This window comes from Procambarus clarkii, chromosome 82 (genome assembly GCF_040958095.1).
Source record: "Procambarus clarkii isolate CNS0578487 chromosome 82, FALCON_Pclarkii_2.0, whole genome shotgun sequence".
Classification (NCBI taxonomy): Eukaryota; Metazoa; Arthropoda; class Malacostraca; order Decapoda; family Cambaridae; genus Procambarus; species Procambarus clarkii.
The window spans coordinates 2,528,863-2,547,174 of NC_091231.1; the positions used below are offsets into that span (position 1 = coordinate 2,528,863).

An 18,312-nucleotide genomic window follows, 5' to 3' on the forward strand; every position below is an offset into this window, starting at 1 on the left:
TTGGGGGAGGGAAGCAAGAGGGGACAGGTTGGGGGAGGAAGCAAGAGGGGACAGGTTGGGGGAGGGAAGCAAGAGGGGACAGGTTGGGGGAGGGAAGCAAGAGGGGACAGGTTGGGGGAGGGAAGCAAGAGGGGACAGGTTGGGGGAGGGAAGCAAGAGGGGACAGGTTGGGGGAGGGAAGCAAGAGGGGACAGGTTGGGGAAGGAAAGCAAGAGGGGACAGGTTGGGGGAGGGAAGCAAGAGGGGACAGGTTGGGGGAGGAAGCAAGAGAGGACAGGTTGGGGGAGGGAAGCAAGAGGGGACAGGTTGGGGGAGGGAACAAGAGGGGACAGGTTGGGGGAGGGAAGCAAGAGAGGACAGGTTGGGGGAGGGAAGCAAGAGGGGACAGGTTGGGGGAGGGAAGCAAGAGGGGACAGGTTGGGGGAGGGAAGCAAGAGGGGACAGGTTGGGGGAGGGAAGCAAGAGGGGACAGGTTGGGGGAGGAGCCAGAGTGTACTTACTGAGAGGCGCCGGTCACTGCCTGCCACAATTACCTGAAATATACGACAGAAACATTATTCTGGGCCGTCATACATCTTTACACTGGTGTAGCCAAGTGTGTTCGTCTGGTGTAGTACCAGCAGCCAGCCACAAATACAACAGGGGCTCCACCAGTCATACAGTAATACAACAGGGGGCTCCACCAGTCATACAGTAATACAACAGGGGCTCCACCAGTCATACAGTAATACAACAGGGGGCTCCACCAGTCATACAGTAATACAACAGGGGCTCCACCAGTCATACAGTAATACAACAGGGGCTCCACCAGTCATACAGTAATACAACAGGGGCTCCACCAGTCATACAGTAATACAACAGGGGCTCCACCAGTCATACAGTAATACAACAGGGGGCTCCACCAGTCATACAGTAACACAACAGGGGGCTCCACCAGTCATACAGTAATACAACAGGGGGCTCCACCAGTCATACAGTAATACAACAGGGGGCTCCACCAGTCATACAGTAATACAACAGGGGGCTCCACCAGTCATACAGTAATACAACAGGGGGCTCCACCAGTCATACAGCAATACAACAGGGGGCTCCACCAGTCATACAGTAACACAACAGGGGGCTCCACCAGTCATACAGTAATACAACAGGGGCTCCACCAGTCATACAGTAATACAACAGGGGCTCCAGCATAGTGCAGTAATACAACAGGGGCTCCACCAGTCATACAGTAACACAACAGGGGCTCCACCAGTCATACAGTAATACAACAGGGGGCTCCACCAGTCATACAGTAATACAACAGGGGCTCCACCAGTCATACAGTAATACAACAGGGGGCTCCACCAGTCATACAGTAATACAACAGGGGGCTCCACCAGTCATACAGTAATACAACAGGGAGCTCCAACATTGTGCAGTAATACAACAGGGGCTCCACCAGTCATACAGTAATACAACAGGGAGCTCCAGCATTGTGCAGTAATACAACAGGGGGCTCCAACATTGTGCAGTAATACAACAGGGGCTCCAGCATAGTGCAGTAATACAACAGGGGGCTCCAGCATAGTGCAGTAATACAACAGGGGCTCCAGCATAGTGCAGTAATACAACAGGGGCTCCACCAGTCATACAGTAATACAACAGGGGCTCCAGTATAGTGCAGTAATACAACAGGGGCTCCACCAGTCATACAGTAATACAACAGGGAGCTCCAACATAGTGCAGTAATACAACAGGGGCTCCAGTATAGTGCAGTAATACAACAGGGGCTCCAGCATAGTGCAGTAATACAACAGGGAGCTCCAACATAGTGCAGTAATACAACAGGGGCTCCAGCATAGTGCAGTAATACAACAGGGGCTCCAGCATAGTGCAGTAATACAACAGGGGCTCCACCAGTCATACAGTAATACAACAGGGGCTCCAGCATAGTGCAGTAATACAACAGGGGCTCCACCAGTCATACAGTAATACAACAGGGGCTCCAGCATAGTGCAGTAATACAACAGGGGGCTCCAACATAGTGCAGTAATACAACAGGGGGCTCCAACATAGTGCAGTAATACAACAGGGGGCTCCAACATAGTGCAGTAATACAACAGGGGCTCCAACATAGTGCAGTAATACAACAGGGGCTCCAACATTGTGCAGTAATACAACAGGGGCTCCAGCATAGTGCAGTAATACAACAGGGGCTCCAGCATAGTGCAGTAATACAACAGGGGCTCCAACATAGTGCAGTAATACAACAGGGGCTCCAGCATAGTGCAGTAATACAACAGGGAGCTCCAACATTGTGCAGTAATACAACAGGGGGCTCCAACATAGTGCAGTAATACAACAGGGGCTCCAACATAGTGCAGTAATACAACAGGGGGCTCCAGCATAGTGCAGTAATACAACAGGGGCTCCAGCATAGTGCAGTAATACAACAGGGGCTCCAGCATAGTGCAGTAATACAACAGGGGGCTCCAGCATAGTGCAGTAATACAACAGGGAGCTCCAGCATAGTGCAGTAATACAACAGGGGGCTCCAACATTGTGCAGTAATACAACAGGGGCTCCAACATAGTGCAGTAATACAACAGGGGGCTCCAGCATAGTGCAGTAATACAACAGGGGCTCCAGCATAGTGCAGTAATACAACAGGGGCTCCACCAGTCATACAGTAATACAACAGGGGCTCCAACATAGTGCAGTAATACAACAGGGGGCTCCAACATAGTGCAGTAATACAACAGGGGGCTCCAGCATAGTGCAGTAATACAACAGGGAGCTCCAACATTGTGCAGTAATACAACAGGGGCTCCACCAGTCATACAGTAATACAACAGGGGCTCCAACATAGTGCAGTAATACAACAGGGAGCTCCAACATAGTGCAGTAATACAACAGGGGGCTCCAGCATAGTGCAGTAATACAACAGGGAGCTCCAACATTGTGCAGTAATACAACAGGGGCTCCACCAGTCATACAGTAATACAACAGGGGCTCCACCAGTCATACAGTAATACAACAGGGGCTCCACCAGTCATACAGTAATACAACAGGGGGCTCCACCAGTCATACAGTAATACAACAGGGGGCTCCACCAGTCATACAGTAATACAACAGGGGCTCCACCAGTCATACAGTAATACAACAGGGGCTCCACCAGTCATACAGTAATACAACAGGGGCTCCAACATAGTGCAGTAATACAACAGGGAGCTCCAACATAGTGCAGTAATACAACAGGGGGCTCCAGCATAGTGCAGTAATACAACAGGGAGCTCCAACATTGTGCAGTAATACAACAGGGGGCTCCAGCATCGTGCAGTAATACAACAGGGGCTCCAGCATAGTGCAGTAATACAACAGGGGCTCCACCAGTCATACAGTAATACAACAGGGGGCTCCAGCATAGTGCAGTAATACAACAGGGGCTCCACCAGTCATACAGTAATACAACAGGGGCTCCAGCATAGTGCAGTAATACAACAGGGGCTCCAGCATAGTGCAGTAATACAACAGGGGGCTCCAACATAGTGCAGTAATACAACAGGGAGCTCCAACATTGTGCAGTAATACAACAGGGGGCTCCAGCATAGTGCAGTAATACAACAGGGGCTCCAGCATAGTGCAGTAATACAACAGGGGCTCCAGCATAGTGCAGTAATACAACAGGGGCTCCAGCATAGTGCAGTAATACAACAGGGGCTCCAGCATAGTGCAGTAATACAACAGGGGCTCCACCAGTCATACAGTAATACAACAGGGGCTCCAGCATAGTGCAGTAATACAACAGGGGCTCCAGCATAGTGCAGTAATACAACAGGGGCTCCACCAGTCATACAGTAATACAACAGGGGCTCCAGCATAGTGCAGTAATACAACAGGGGCTCCACCAGTCATACAGTAATACAACAGGGGCTCCAGCATAGTGCAGTAATACAACAGGGGCTCCAGCATAGTGCAGTAATACAACAGGGGCTCCAGCATAGTGCAGTAATACAACAGGGGGCTCCAACATAGTGCAGTAATACAACAGGGGGCTCCAGCATAGTGCAGTAATACAACAGGGGGCTCCAGCATAGTGCAGTAATACAACAGGGGCTCCAGCATAGTGCAGTAATACAACAGGGAGCTCCAACATAGTGCAGTAATACAACAGGGAGCTCCAACATAGTGCAGTAATACAACAGGGAGCTCCAACATAGTGCAGTAATACAACAGGGGGCTCCAGCATAGTGCAGTAATACAACAGGGGCTCCAACATAGTGCAGTAATACAACAGGGGGCTCCAACATAGTGCAGTAATACAACAGGGGCTCCAGCATAGTGCAGTAATACAACAGGGGCTCCAACATAGTGCAGTAATACAACAGGGGGCTCCAACATAGTGCAGTAATACAACAGGGGCTCCAACATTGTGCAGTAATACAACAGGGGCTCCACCAGTCATACAGTAATACAACAGGGGCTCCAACATAGTGCAGTAATACAACAGGGGGCTCCAGCATAGTGCAGTAATACAACAGGGAGCTCCAACATTGTGCAGTAATACAACAGGGGCTCCACCAGTCATACAGTAATACAACAGGGGGCTCCAACATAGTGCAGTAATACAACAGGGGGCTCCAGCATAGTGCAGTAATACAACAGGGAGCTCCAACATTGTGCAGTAATACAACAGGGGCTCCACCAGTCATACAGTAATACAACAGGGGCTCCAACATAGTGCAGTAATACAACAGGGGGCTCCAGCATAGTGCAGTAATACAACAGGGGCTCCAGCATAGTGCAGTAATTACAACAGGGGCTCCAGCATAGTGCAGTAATACAACAGGGGCTCCAGCATAGTGCAGTAATACAACAGGGGCTCCAGCATAGTGCAGTAATACAACAGGGGGCTCCAGCATAGTGCAGTAATACAACAGGGGCTCCACCAGTCATACAGTAATACAACAGGGGCTCCAGCATAGTGCAGTAATACAACAGGGGCTCCAGCATAGTGCAGTAATACAACAGGGGCTCCAACATAGTGCAGTAATACAACAGGGGGCTCCAGCATAGTGCAGTAATACAACAGGGAGCTCCACCAGTCATACAGTAATACAACAGGGGCTCCAGCATAGTGCAGTAATACAACAGGGGGCTCCACCAGTCATACAGTAATACAACAGGGGGCTCCACCAGTCATACAGTAATACAACAGGGGCTCCACCAGTCATACAGTAATACAACAGGGGCTCCAGCATAGTGCAGTAATACAACAGGGGGCTCCAACATAGTGCAGTAATACAACAGGGAGCTCCAACATAGTGCAGTAATACAACAGGGGCTCCAGCATAGTGCAGTAATACAACAGGGGCTCCAACATAGTGCAGTAATACAACAGGGGGCTCCAGCATAGTGCAGTAATACAACAGGGGCTCCAGCATAGTGCAGTAATACAACAGGGGCTCCAACATAGTGCAGTAATACAACAGGGGCTCCAGCATAGTGCAGTAATACAACAGGGGCTCCAGCATAGTGCAGTAATACAACAGGGGCTCCACCAGTCATACAGTAATACAACAGGGGCTCCACCAGTCATACAGTAATACAACAGGGGGCTCCAACATAGTGCAGTAATACAACAGGGGCTCCAGCATAGTGCAGTAATACAACAGGGGCTCCACCAGTCATACAGTAATACAACAGGGGCTCCACCAGTCATACAGTAATACAACAGGGGCTCCAACATAGTGCAGTAATACAACAGGGGCTCCAGCATAGTGCAGTAATACAACAGGGGCTCCAGCATAGTGCAGTAATACAACAGGGGGCTCCAGCATAGTGCAGTAATACAACAGGGGCTCCAACATAGTGCAGTAATACAACAGGGGGCTCCAGCATAGTGCAGTAATACAACAGGGGCTCCAGCATAGTGCAGTAATACAACAGGGGCTCCAGCATAGTGCAGTAATACAACAGGGGCTCCACCAGTCATACAGTAATACAACAGGGGCTCCACCAGTCATACAGTAATACAACAGGGGCTCCAGCATAGTGCAGTAATACAAACAGGGGCTCCAGCATAGTGCAGTAATACAACAGGGGGCTCCACCAGTCATAACAGTAATACAACAGGGGCTCCACCAGTCATACAGTAATACAACAGGGGCTCCAACATAGTGCAGTAATACAACAGGGAGCTCCAACATAGTGCAGTAATACAACAGGGGGCTCCAGCATAGTGCAGTAATACAACAGGGAGCTCCAACATTGTGCAGTAATACAACAGGGGCTCCACCAGTCATACAGTAATACAACAGGGGCTCCACCAGTCATACAGTAATACAACAGGGGCTCCACCAGTCATACAGTAATACAACAGGGGGCTCCACCAGTCATACAGTAATACAACAGGGGGCTCCACCAGTCATACAGTAATACAACAGGGGCTCCACCAGTCATACAGTAATACAACAGGGGCTCCATTAGTCATACAGTAATACAACAGGGGCTCCAACATAGTGCAGTAATACAACAGGGAGCTCCAACATAGTGCAGTAATACAACAGGGGGCTCCAGCATAGTGCAGTAATACAACAGGGAGCTCCAACATTGTGCAGTAATACAACAGGGGGCTCCAGCATAGTGCAGTAATACAACAGGGGCTCCAGCATAGTGCAGTAATACAACAGGGGCTCCACCAGTCATACAGTAATACAACAGGGGGCTCCAGCATAGTGCAGTAATACAACAGGGGCTCCACCAGTCATACAGTAATACAACAGGGGCTCCAGCATAGTGCAGTAATACAACAGGGGCTCCAGCATAGTGCAGTAATACAACAGGGGGCTCCAACATAGTGCAGTAATACAACAGGGAGCTCCAACATTGTGCAGTAATACAACAGGGGCTCCAGCATAGTGCAGTAATACAACAGGGGCTCCAGCATAGTGCAGTAATACAACAGGGGCTCCAGCATAGTGCAGTAATACAACAGGGGCTCCAGCATAGTGCAGTAATACAACAGGGGCTCCAGCATAGTGCAGTAATACAACAGGGGCTCCACCAGTCATACAGTAATACAACAGGGGCTCCAGCATAGTGCAGTAATACAACAGGGGCTCCAGCATAGTGCAGTAATACAACAGGGGCTCCACCAGTCATACAGTAATACAACAGGGGGCTCCAGCATAGTGCAGTAATACAACAGGGGCTCCACCAGTCATACAGTAATACAACAGGGGCTCCAGCATAGTGCAGTAATACAACAGGGGCTCCAGCATAGTGCAGTAATACAACAGGGGCTCCAGCATAGTGCAGTAATACAACAGGGGGCTCCAACATAGTGCAGTAATACAACAGGGGCTCCAGCATAGTGCAGTAATACAACAGGGGGCTCCAGCATAGTGCAGTAATACAACAGGGGCTCCAGCATAGTGCAGTAATACAACAGGGAGCTCCAACATAGTGCAGTAATACAACAGGGAGCTCCAACATAGTGCAGTAATACAACAGGGAGCTCCAACATAGTGCAGTAATACAACAGGGGGCTCCAGCATAGTGCAGTAATACAACAGGGGCTCCAACATAGTGCAGTAATACAACAGGGGGCTCCAACATAGTGCAGTAATACAACAGGGGCTCCAGCATAGTGCAGTAATACAACAGGGGCTCCAACATAGTGCAGTAATACAACAGGGGGCTCCAACATAGTGCAGTAATACAACAGGGGCTCCAACATTGTGCAGTAATACAACAGGGGCTCCACCAGTCATACAGTAATACAACAGGGGCTCCAACATAGTGCAGTAATACAACAGGGGGCTCCAGCATAGTGCAGTAATACAACAGGGAGCTCCAACATTGTGCAGTAATACAACAGGGGCTCCACCAGTCATACAGTAATACAACAGGGGGCTCCAACATAGTGCAGTAATACAACAGGGGGCTCCAGCATAGTGCAGTAATACAACAGGGAGCTCCAACATTGTGCAGTAATACAACAGGGGCTCCACCAGTCATACAGTAATACAACAGGGGCTCCAACATAGTGCAGTAATACAACAGGGGGCTCCAGCATAGTGCAGTAATACAACAGGGGCTCCAGCATAGTGCAGTAATACAACAGGGGCTCCAGCATAGTGCAGTAATACAACAGGGGCTCCAGCATAGTGCAGTAATACAACAGGGGCTCCAGCATAGTGCAGTAATACAACAGGGGGCTCCAGCATAGTGCAGTAATACAACAGGGGCTCCACCAGTCATACAGTAATACAACAGGGGCTCCAGCATAGTGCAGTAATACAACAGGGGCTCCAGCATAGTGCAGTAATACAACAGGGGCTCCAACATAGTGCAGTAATACAACAGGGGGCTCCAGCATAGTGCAGTAATACAACAGGGAGCTCCACCAGTCATACAGTAATACAACAGGGGCTCCAGCATAGTGCAGTAATACAACAGGGGGCTCCACCAGTCATACAGTAATACAACAGGGGGCTCCACCAGTCATACAGTAATACAACAGGGGCTCCACCAGTCATACAGTAATACAACAGGGGCTCCAGCATAGTGCAGTAATACAACAGGGGGCTCCAACATAGTGCAGTAATACAACAGGGAGCTCCAACATAGTGCAGTAATACAACAGGGGCTCCAGCATAGTGCAGTAATACAACAGGGGCTCCAACATAGTGCAGTAATACAACAGGGGGCTCCAGCATAGTGCAGTAATACAACAGGGGCTCCAGCATAGTGCAGTAATACAACAGGGGCTCCAACATAGTGCAGTAATACAACAGGGGCTCCAGCATAGTGCAGTAATACAACAGGGGCTCCAGCATAGTGCAGTAATACAACAGGGGCTCCACCAGTCATACAGTAATACAACAGGGGCTCCACCAGTCATACAGTAATACAACAGGGGGCTCCAACATAGTGCAGTAATACAACAGGGGCTCCAGCATAGTGCAGTAATACAACAGGGGCTCCACCAGTCATACAGTAATACAACAGGGGCTCCACCAGTCATACAGTAATACAACAGGGGCTCCAACATAGTGCAGTAATACAACAGGGGCTCCAGCATAGTGCAGTAATACAACAGGGGCTCCAGCATAGTGCAGTAATACAACAGGGGCTCCAGCATAGTGCAGTAATACAACAGGGGGCTCCAGCATAGTGCAGTAATACAACAGGGGCTCCAACATAGTGCAGTAATACAACAGGGGGCTCCAGCATAGTGCAGTAATACAACAGGGGCTCCAGCATAGTGCAGTAATACAACAGGGGCTCCAGCATAGTGCAGTAATACAACAGGGGCTCCACCAGTCATACAGTAATACAACAGGGGCTCCACCAGTCATACAGTAATACAACAGGGGCTCCAGCATAGTGCAGTAATACAACAGGGGCTCCAGCATAGTGCAGTAATACAACAGGGGGCTCCACCAGTCATACAGTAATACAACAGGGGCTCCAGCATAGTGCAGTAATACAACAGGGGCTCCAGCATAGTGCAGTAATACAACAGGGGCTCCAGCATAGTGCAGTAATACAACAGGGGCTCCACCAGTCATACAGTAATACAACAGGGGCTCCACCAGTCATACAGTAATACAACAGGGGCTCCACCAGTCATACAGTAATACAACAGGGGCTCCAGCATAGTGCAGTAATACAACAGGGGCTCCAGCATAGTGCAGTAATACAACAGGGGCTCCACCAGTCATACAGTAATACAACAGGGGCTCCACCAGTCATACAGTAATACAACAGGGGCTCCAGCATAGTGCAGTAATACAACAGGGGGCTCCACCAGTCATACAGTAATACAACAGGGGCTCCAGCATAGTGCAGTAATACAACAGGGGGCTCCACCAGTCATACAGTAATACAACAGGGGCTCCACCAGTCATACAGTAATACAACAGGGGGCTCCACCAGTCATACAGTAATACAACAGGGGCTCCACCAGTCATACAGTAATACAACAGGGGCTCCACCAGTCATACAGTAATACAACAGGGGGCTCCAGCATAGTGCAGTAATACAACAGGGGGCTCCAACATAGTGCAGTAATACAACAGGGGCTCCAGCATAGTGCAGTAATACAACAGGGGCTCCACCAGTCATACAGTAATACAACAGGGGGCTCCACCAGTCATACAGTAATACAACAGGGGCTCCACCAGTCATACAGTAATACAACCGGGGCTCCACCAGTCATACAATAATACAACAGGGGCTCCAGCATAGTGCAGTAATACAACAGGGGGCTCCAGCATAGTGCAGTAATACAACAGGGGCTCCAGCATAGTGCAGTAATACAACAGGGAGCTCCAGCATAGTGCAGTAATACAACAGGGAGCTCCAGCATAGTGCAGTAATACAACAGGGGCTCCAACATTGTGCAGTAATACAACAGGGGCTCCACCAGTCATACAGTAATACAACAGGGGCTCCAGCATAGTGCAGTAATACAACAGGGGCTCCAACATAGTGCAGTAATACAACAGGGGCTCCAACATTGTGCAGTAATACAACAGGGGCTCCACCAGTCATACAGTAATACAACAGGGGGCTCCAACATAGTGCAGTAATACAACAGGGGCTCCAACATAGTGCAGTAATACAACAGGGGCTCCAACATAGTGCAGTAATACAACAGGGGCTCCAACATAGTGCAGTAATACAACAGGGAGCTCCAACATAGTGCAGTAATACAACAGGGGCTCCAACATAGTGCAGTAATACAACAGGGAGCTCCAGCATAGTGCAGTAATACAACAGGGGCTCCAACATAGTGCAGTAATACAACAGGGGGCTCCACCAGTCATACAGTAATACAACAGGGGCTCCACCAGTCATACAGTAATACAACAGGGGGCTCCAACATAGTGCAGTAATACAACAGGGGCTCCAACATAGTGCAGTAATACAACAGGGAGCTCCAACATAGTGCAGTAATACAACAGGGAGCTCCAGCATAGTGCAGTAATACAACAGGGGCTCCACCAGTCATACAGTAATACAACAGGGGCTCCACCAGTCATACAGTAATACAACAGGGGGCTCCACCAGTCATACAGTAATACAACAGGGGCTCCACCAGTCATACAGTAATACAACAGGGGGCTCCACCAGTCATACAGTAATACAACAGGGGGCTCCACCAGTCATACAGTAATACAACAGGGGGCTCCACCAGTCATACAGTAATACAACAGGGGCTCCACCAGTCATACAGTAATACAACAGGGGGCTCCACCAGTCATACAGTAATACAACAGGGGGCTCCACCAGTCATACAGTAATACAACAGGGGCTCCACCAGTCATACAGTAATACAACAGGGGCTCCACCAGTCATACAGTAATACAACAGGGGGCTCCACCAGTCATACAGTAATACAACAGGGGGCTCCACCAGTCATACAGTAATACAACAGGGGGCTCCACCAGTCATACAGTAACACAACAGGGGCTCCACCAGTCATACAGTAATACAACAGGGGCTCCACCAGTCATACAGTAATACAACAGGGGGCTCCACCAGTCATACAGTAATACAACAGGGGGCTCCACCAGTCATACAGTAATACAACAGGGGCTCCACCAGTCATACAGTAATACAACAGGGGGCTCCACCAGTCATACAGTAATACAACAGGGGGCTCCACCAGTCATACAGTAATACAACAGGGGGCTCCACCAGTCATACAGTAATACAACAGGGGCTCCACCAGTCATACAGTAATACAACAGGGGCTCCACCAGTCATACAGTAATACAACAGGGGGCTCCACCAGTCATACAGTAATACAACAGGGGGCTCCACCAGTCATACAGTAATACAACAGGGGCTCCACCAGTCATACAGTAATACAACAGGGGGCTCCACCAGTCATACAGTAATACAACAGGGGGCTCCACCAGTCATACAGTAATACAACAGGGGGCTCCAGCATAGTGCAGTAATACAACAGGGGCTCCAACATAGTGCAGTAATACAACAGGGAGCTCCAGCATAGTGCAGTAATACAACAGGGGCTCCAGCATAGTGCAGTAATACAACAGGGAGCTCCAGCATAGTGCAGTAATACAACAGGGGGCTCCAGCATAGTGCAGTAATACAACAGGGAGCTCCAGCATAGTGCAGTAATACAACAGGGGCTCCAGCATAGTGCAGTAATACAACAGGGAGCTCCAACATAGTGCAGTAATACAACAGGGAGCTCCAACATAGTGCAGTAATACAACAGGGGGCTCCAGCATAGTGCAGTAATACAACAGGGGGCTCCAACATAGTGCAGTAATACAACAGGGGCTCCAGCATAGTGCAGTAATACAACAGGGGCTCCAGCATAGTGCAGTAATACAACAGGGGCTCCAGCATAGTGCAGTAATACAACAGGGGGCTCCAGCATAGTGCAATAATACAACAGGGGGCTCCAGTCACTCAAAAATAGAACAGGAGGTGGAGTCAAGTATCAATACAAGAGGAGCTTTAATTATTACTGGAGAGGAAGAGAGCGCCAACTTTAGCGAAGGAGCCCCTGGGAACGTGAAGAGGCAGAGCGGACGGCTTTAGTGTGACCTCGTCTCTAGCGAGCACACAACACTCCACCTTATACAACACAACTGGTTTTTATTATTATTAGTTTCAGCCACAGACGTGGCCACACATTTACAATGCTAACCAGCATATATACATTTTCTTCTGTCCTCCATGGACAGGGTTAGAGATCTGTTAAAAATATAGTTCAGGGATTTATTGAAGAATTACCCCAAGTGTATAGCCATGTATCTTAACATCAGTGGCGACACATACGGCATTAGTACCTGGAGTCCATACCTAGTGGCGTCTCTCTCCCCTAGACTGGGCTCAGGATTGTTTTCAGATAACTCGATCTAAAACACTGTTCCTTCAAGCGGCCCGCAGGCCAACATATTCCAAATTAAAATATTCTTAGAAGGTTGAGTTTTGGGAATATGAGGAATGTGGTGTGTGGTGGCAGGAGGAGGAGGTGGTGAGGGGTGAGGCTTCTAATGTAATCCCCATCAGGCACTTATCTCATTGATTTTATCATCAGGCCGGCCGCCCCTCGCCCACCCTCACTCTACCTCCGCCCATATCACACCAACTGAACCACTTTATGACGCTAATATATTTGACAAGTATAGGGTGAAGCTCCCTTCAGAGGTCATCGCTGAGGTCATATTCCTCTGAACACCGTGAGAGGTCCGCCAGTGTACCTCTTCTCGTGAGAGGCATAGTTAGCTGAACTCTGACAAGCTGTTGAACGGGGAGCTTGATGAACACCTCCAAAGGATACCTGTTCAACGGGGCTGTAGATCATACGTCATACTGCGAGCAGCGGTACCTAACAGCTTGCTTGAGCAGCCCACCTGCCAGGAGGGACTTGACACACATGTCCAATATTGTTCAGGAAGGTGTTCCATTATTGTGTGTCAATTAAGACCGGTAGTGAACCTTCACAGTAACAACCTCGGTAGACTTTCACGCCTTCCCAGTAGTGATGTCACCTTGTGTCTACCTTAAGGTGTAGAGTGACAGCCATCACCCTCCCCTCCCCCCCCCGTAAGTCCCCGGGTACCATCCCCTCCTCCCCGCCCATCTCGCCCCCACCACGCCCAACTCCACCTAAGGAAATGCACCAGCCCCCCCCCCCCGCCCCGGCCCCCAGCCTGCACCAGCCAGCCAGCCCGCCCCGCCCCGCGCCGCGCCAGCCCCCAGCCCGCCCCGCCCCGCCCCGCCCCGCGAAAGCCCCAGCCCGCCATGCCCCGCGCCAGCCTCCAGCCCGCGCCAGCCTGCAAGCCCCCACCATTACCCACACTGGTGGCTAGGTCTTCCATTACTAATAAACACAACTAAGCCCCGTCTCCTGCCTCTCACCTCCCGCGCCTCACCCTCCCTCCCTCCCTCCCGTCAACACCCCTCACCTTCTCCACCCACCCCCTTCTGCCTTCCTCCCCCCCCCCCTCCCTCCTCGTGCCTCGCTGGTTACACTCGTGTGCTCGTCTGTGGCGTCACTGGCTATCACTTCCACGTTACTGTGAAGCGCTGATCGACACTGAATACTGTTCCATCTCTCACTCTCTCTCTCTCTCTCTGGAACACAGAGAGACGTATGAGTCACAGCCTGGTTGATCAGGTATCCTTTGGAGGTGCTTATCCAGTTCTCTCTTGAACACTGTGAGGGGTCGGCCAGTTACGCCCCTTATGTGTAGTGGAAGCGTGTTGAACAATCTCGGGCCTCTGATGTTGGTAGTTCTCTCTCAGAGTACCTGTTGCACCTCTGCTCTTCAACGGGGGTATTCTGCACATCCTGCCATGTGGTGTGCGATGGTGGTGTGGGGTAGTGGTGGTGGTAGTGTGAGGTACTGGTGGTGGTAGTGTGAGGTACTGGTGGTGGTAGTGTGAGGTACTGGTGGTGGTTGTGTGGGGTACTGGTGGTGGTTGTGTGGGGTACTGGTGGTGGTTGTGTGGGGTACTGGTGGTGGTGGGGAGGCCCAGCCTGGCCGCTACCCTCCCCCACCACTCCACCACCCACACACCACACCACACCACACCACACCACACCACACCACACCACACCACAACACACCACCCATACACCCTACAGAGCCAGGCGCGTCAACAGCTACTGCTCTGAACAAAACACTAAAGGGACTGGACGCACATCAATCGCCCCGCTCAAAATCCTACATAATATAATTTTGATAAAACACGCTGAATACTTACCTCATAAATGAAGCAGCAGTTAACATAACTGAAGCCGGGGGGGGGGGGACGTTAAGTACACTCCAGGAACAACATATTGACCCATATTTTAGCCCGGTGTTAACACACTAACTCACGGTGCAAAACTCGGCCAACCTCAGCCAACATTACACGGGTGTATAATGAATAACATTACTGTGAATGAATGCACGGTCATTCCGCTTGGAAATTCTACATTATTGTCTACTTGTATATAGGTGAAGGTGTAGGGTAATATAGAGCACCTTGCTCTACTCTGGCGACACAGCTGCCACATGTATCTCGTCATCGGGAGAGACACAGGCGGCTGTGTCACCCTGTGTCAAGGTCTTCAACTCTGGTACCTGGTGGCAGGCCTCGGACGGTACACGTGGGGACGTGGGGAAGTGCCGAGCGGGGCGTGGGGGAGTGCGGAGCGGGGCGTGGGGGAGTGTGGAGCGGGGCGTGGGGGAGTGTGGAGCGGGGCGTGGGGGAGTGTGGAGTGGGGCGTGGGGGAGTGTGGAGCGGGGCGTGGGGGAGTGTGGAGCGGGGCGTGGGGGAGTGTGGAGCGGGGCGTGGGGGAGTGTGGAGTGGGGCGTGGGGGAGTGTGGAGCGGGGCGTGGGGGAGTGTGGAGCGGGGCGTGGGGGAGTGTGGAGCGGGGCGTGGGGGAGTGTGGAGTGGGGCGTGGGGGAGTGTGGAGCGGGGCGTGGGGGAGTGTGGAGCGGGGCGTGGGGGAGTGTGGAGCGGGGCGTGGGGGAGTGTGGAGCGGGGCGTGGGGGAGTGTGGAGTGGGGCGTGGGGGAGTGTGGAGCGGGGCGTGGGGGAGTGTGGAGCGGGGCGTGGGGGAGTGTGGAGCGGGGCGTGGGGGAGTGTGGAGCGGGGCGTGGGGGAGTGTGGAGTGGGGCGTGGGGGAGTGTGGAGCGGGGCGTGGGGGAGTGTGGAGCGGGGCGTGGGGGAGTGTGGAGCGGGGCGTGGGGGAGTGTGGAGCGGGGCGTGGGGGAGTGTGGAGCGGGGCGTGGGGGAGTGTGGAGCGGGGCGTGGGGGAGTGTGGAGTGGGGCGTGGGGGAGTGTGGAGCGGGGCGTGGGGGAGTGTGGAGCGGGGCGTGGGGGAGTGTGGAGTGGGGCGTGGGGGAGTGTGGAGCGGGGCGTGGGGGAGTGTGGAGTGGGGCGTGGGGGAGTGTGGAGCGGGGCGTGGGGGAGTGTGGAGCGGGGCGTGGGGGAGTGTGGAGCGGGGCGTGGGGGAGTGTGGAGCGGGGCGTGGGGGAGTGTGGAGCGGGGCGTGGGGGAGTGTGGAGCGGGGCGTGGGGGAGTGTGGAGCGGGGCGTGGGGGAGTGTGGAGCGGGGCGTGGGGGAGTGTGGAGCGGGGCGTGGGGGAGTGTGGAGCGGGGCGTGGGGGAGTGTGGAGTGGGGCGTGGGGGAGTGTGGAGCGGGGCGTGGGGAGTGTGGAGTGGGGCGTGGGGGAGTGTGGAGCGGGGCGTGGGGGAGTGTGGAGCGGGGCGTGGGGGAGTGTGGAGCGGGGCGTGGGGGAGTGTGGAGCGGGGCGTGGGGGAGTGTGGAGCGGGGCGTGGGGGAGTGTGGAGTGGGGCGTGGGGGAGTGTGGAGTGGGGCGTGGGGGAGTGTGGAGCGGGGCGTGGGGGAGTGTGGAGCGGGGCGTGGGGGAGTGTGGAGCGGGGCGTGGGGGAGTGTGGAGCGGGGCGTGGGGGAGTGTGGAGCGGGGCGTGGGGGAGTGTGGAGCGGGGCGTGGGGGAGTGTGGAGCGGGGCGTGGGGGAGTGTGGAGTGGGGCGTGGGGGAGTGTGGAGTGGGGCGTGGGGGAGTGTGGAGCGGGGCGTGGGGGAGTGTGGAGCGGGGCGTGGGGGAGTGTGGAGCGGGGCGTGGGGGAGTGTGGAGCGGGGCGTGGGGGAGTGTGGAGCGGGGCGTGGGGGAGTGTGGAGCGGGGCGTGGGGGAGTGTGGAGCGGGGCGTGGGGGAGTGTGGAGTGGGGCGTGGGGGAGTGTGGAGCGGGACAGTCGCTAAGGACGAGCCCATATACGAACAGTGAGGTGTGGCGTCGTTACCCTCTCCCCCTCTCTCCTGATTACTGGTGCTCACTCACCAAGCTCTTCCACCACACACACACACACACACACACACACACACACACACACACACACACACACACACACACACACACACACACTGCAGCATCCCTCCCTACCTTCCTTCACCCTCCCCTCCCCTCCCCCACCGCCCCTCACTGTTGTCTCAACCTGTATGGTTGATGGTGTGTGATCAGGGGGAAAACTTACCCTATAAACCCGGGGCCATCTTACCCAGCGCCTCTAGACGAGTCCTCCCACACCCCAGGTGTTCTCATAATGTTATCACACATGAAACTCTTCCTTCAACCTCTTAGTATGCTTCTGCCATGTTCATCATGTGTCATCATCATTCATCAACACACTCACACGTGGGGATCTGATGAGGTGTTGGGGAAACTCTACGGAGTCTGTGTGCCACGTTTCACTTAACCAGCCTCTCTACAGTCACCCTTCTCAGCATGTGATTCGCGTACAGTAACTCATGCTTAAATGCTTCCTCTTAATCCAACTTATCTGACACATTGACCATGGTTCTAATTAGCTTACAAATGAGTACATACCGAATGATTATATATTTCGTAATATTAATTGGTACAGTAATATCCCAAGCGTACATGTTTGTGTATGTAGTGTGAGGACACACACACCAGCCAAGTGCTGCCAACACACACACCTGTACATATAGTGTGAGGACACACACACACCAGCCAAGTGGTGCCCACACACACCTGTCCACGAGACACATAAGGTCAACAGCGAGAGTGTTGACAGAGCGGCCCGTCACACCACTAATTTATCAAGAGATTCATGACGGGGACAGCCTGTTAAGCCAGGGGTAATGATCAGGTCAGCAGCCATTAATATTGGTCCCCCATGACTTGTGGCGGAGCTGCCCGGTGCTCGCATCGTCCCTCCCCCCGCCCCCCCCCCCCGCCCCCACTCTCACATCCGCCCCCCCCCCCTCAGTGATGACTCCAGAGCTAGTGATGATTCCCGGGGTCATCACTGGTAGTGATCTTCACTCCAGGCGGTACACGGCCGGCCGGCTCCCCTGCACACGGCAGCCGGCTCCCCAGCACTCGGCCCCAAGGTTTACAAGGGGGAGCGAGATATACGAGAGGCAATTTGGTAAAATCAACGCACACACGGCCATGAAGCGCTGTGATTGGTCGGTTGCTACCACCCTCGGTGTTGTTCCAGTAGCCGCCTCAAACCCCCCCCCCCCCACCACCACCCAGCCCGTCCTCCAAAAATGGGGAGGTAATTGTAACAGCACAAGTAAGTGCAATTATGTACTATTCCTAGCAGTTAGGAATTGTACTTATTTTCACTTAGTATTAAACTGTACTGTCAAATAGTTAATATTTGAGTTTACCTGAAAAGCTGAATAGAAAACCACGACCTAACCTAACCTTCTTAGTGTTTGAAGATAAGCAATTTATTGTTTCTTAATTACAATTAGTACTTAATCTATAGCTATAATGATATTACA

At 52.4% G+C, this 18,312-nt stretch overlaps 2 protein-coding genes across 3 annotated transcripts in view; both read right to left on the reverse strand.

The window, feature by feature from the left end:
• The window catches only part of bsk (mitogen-activated protein kinase dJNK), a 242,262-nt gene that overhangs the window by 97,540 nt on the left and 126,410 nt on the right, over positions 1-18,312 (reverse strand). The window lies entirely within an intron of this gene.
• Positions 15,076-16,767, reverse strand: LOC138358291 (uncharacterized). Its single transcript, XM_069316145.1, has one exon. The coding sequence runs from the start codon at positions 16,765-16,767 to the stop codon at positions 15,076-15,078; it is 1,692 nt and encodes a 563-aa protein (XP_069172246.1).

Bases quoted from the DNA above. Each gene is read 5' to 3' on its own strand.
- LOC138358291 (XM_069316145.1), bottom strand. From the start codon at position 16,767: ATGGGCTCGTCCTTAGCGACTGTCCCGCTCCACACTCCCCCACGCCCC.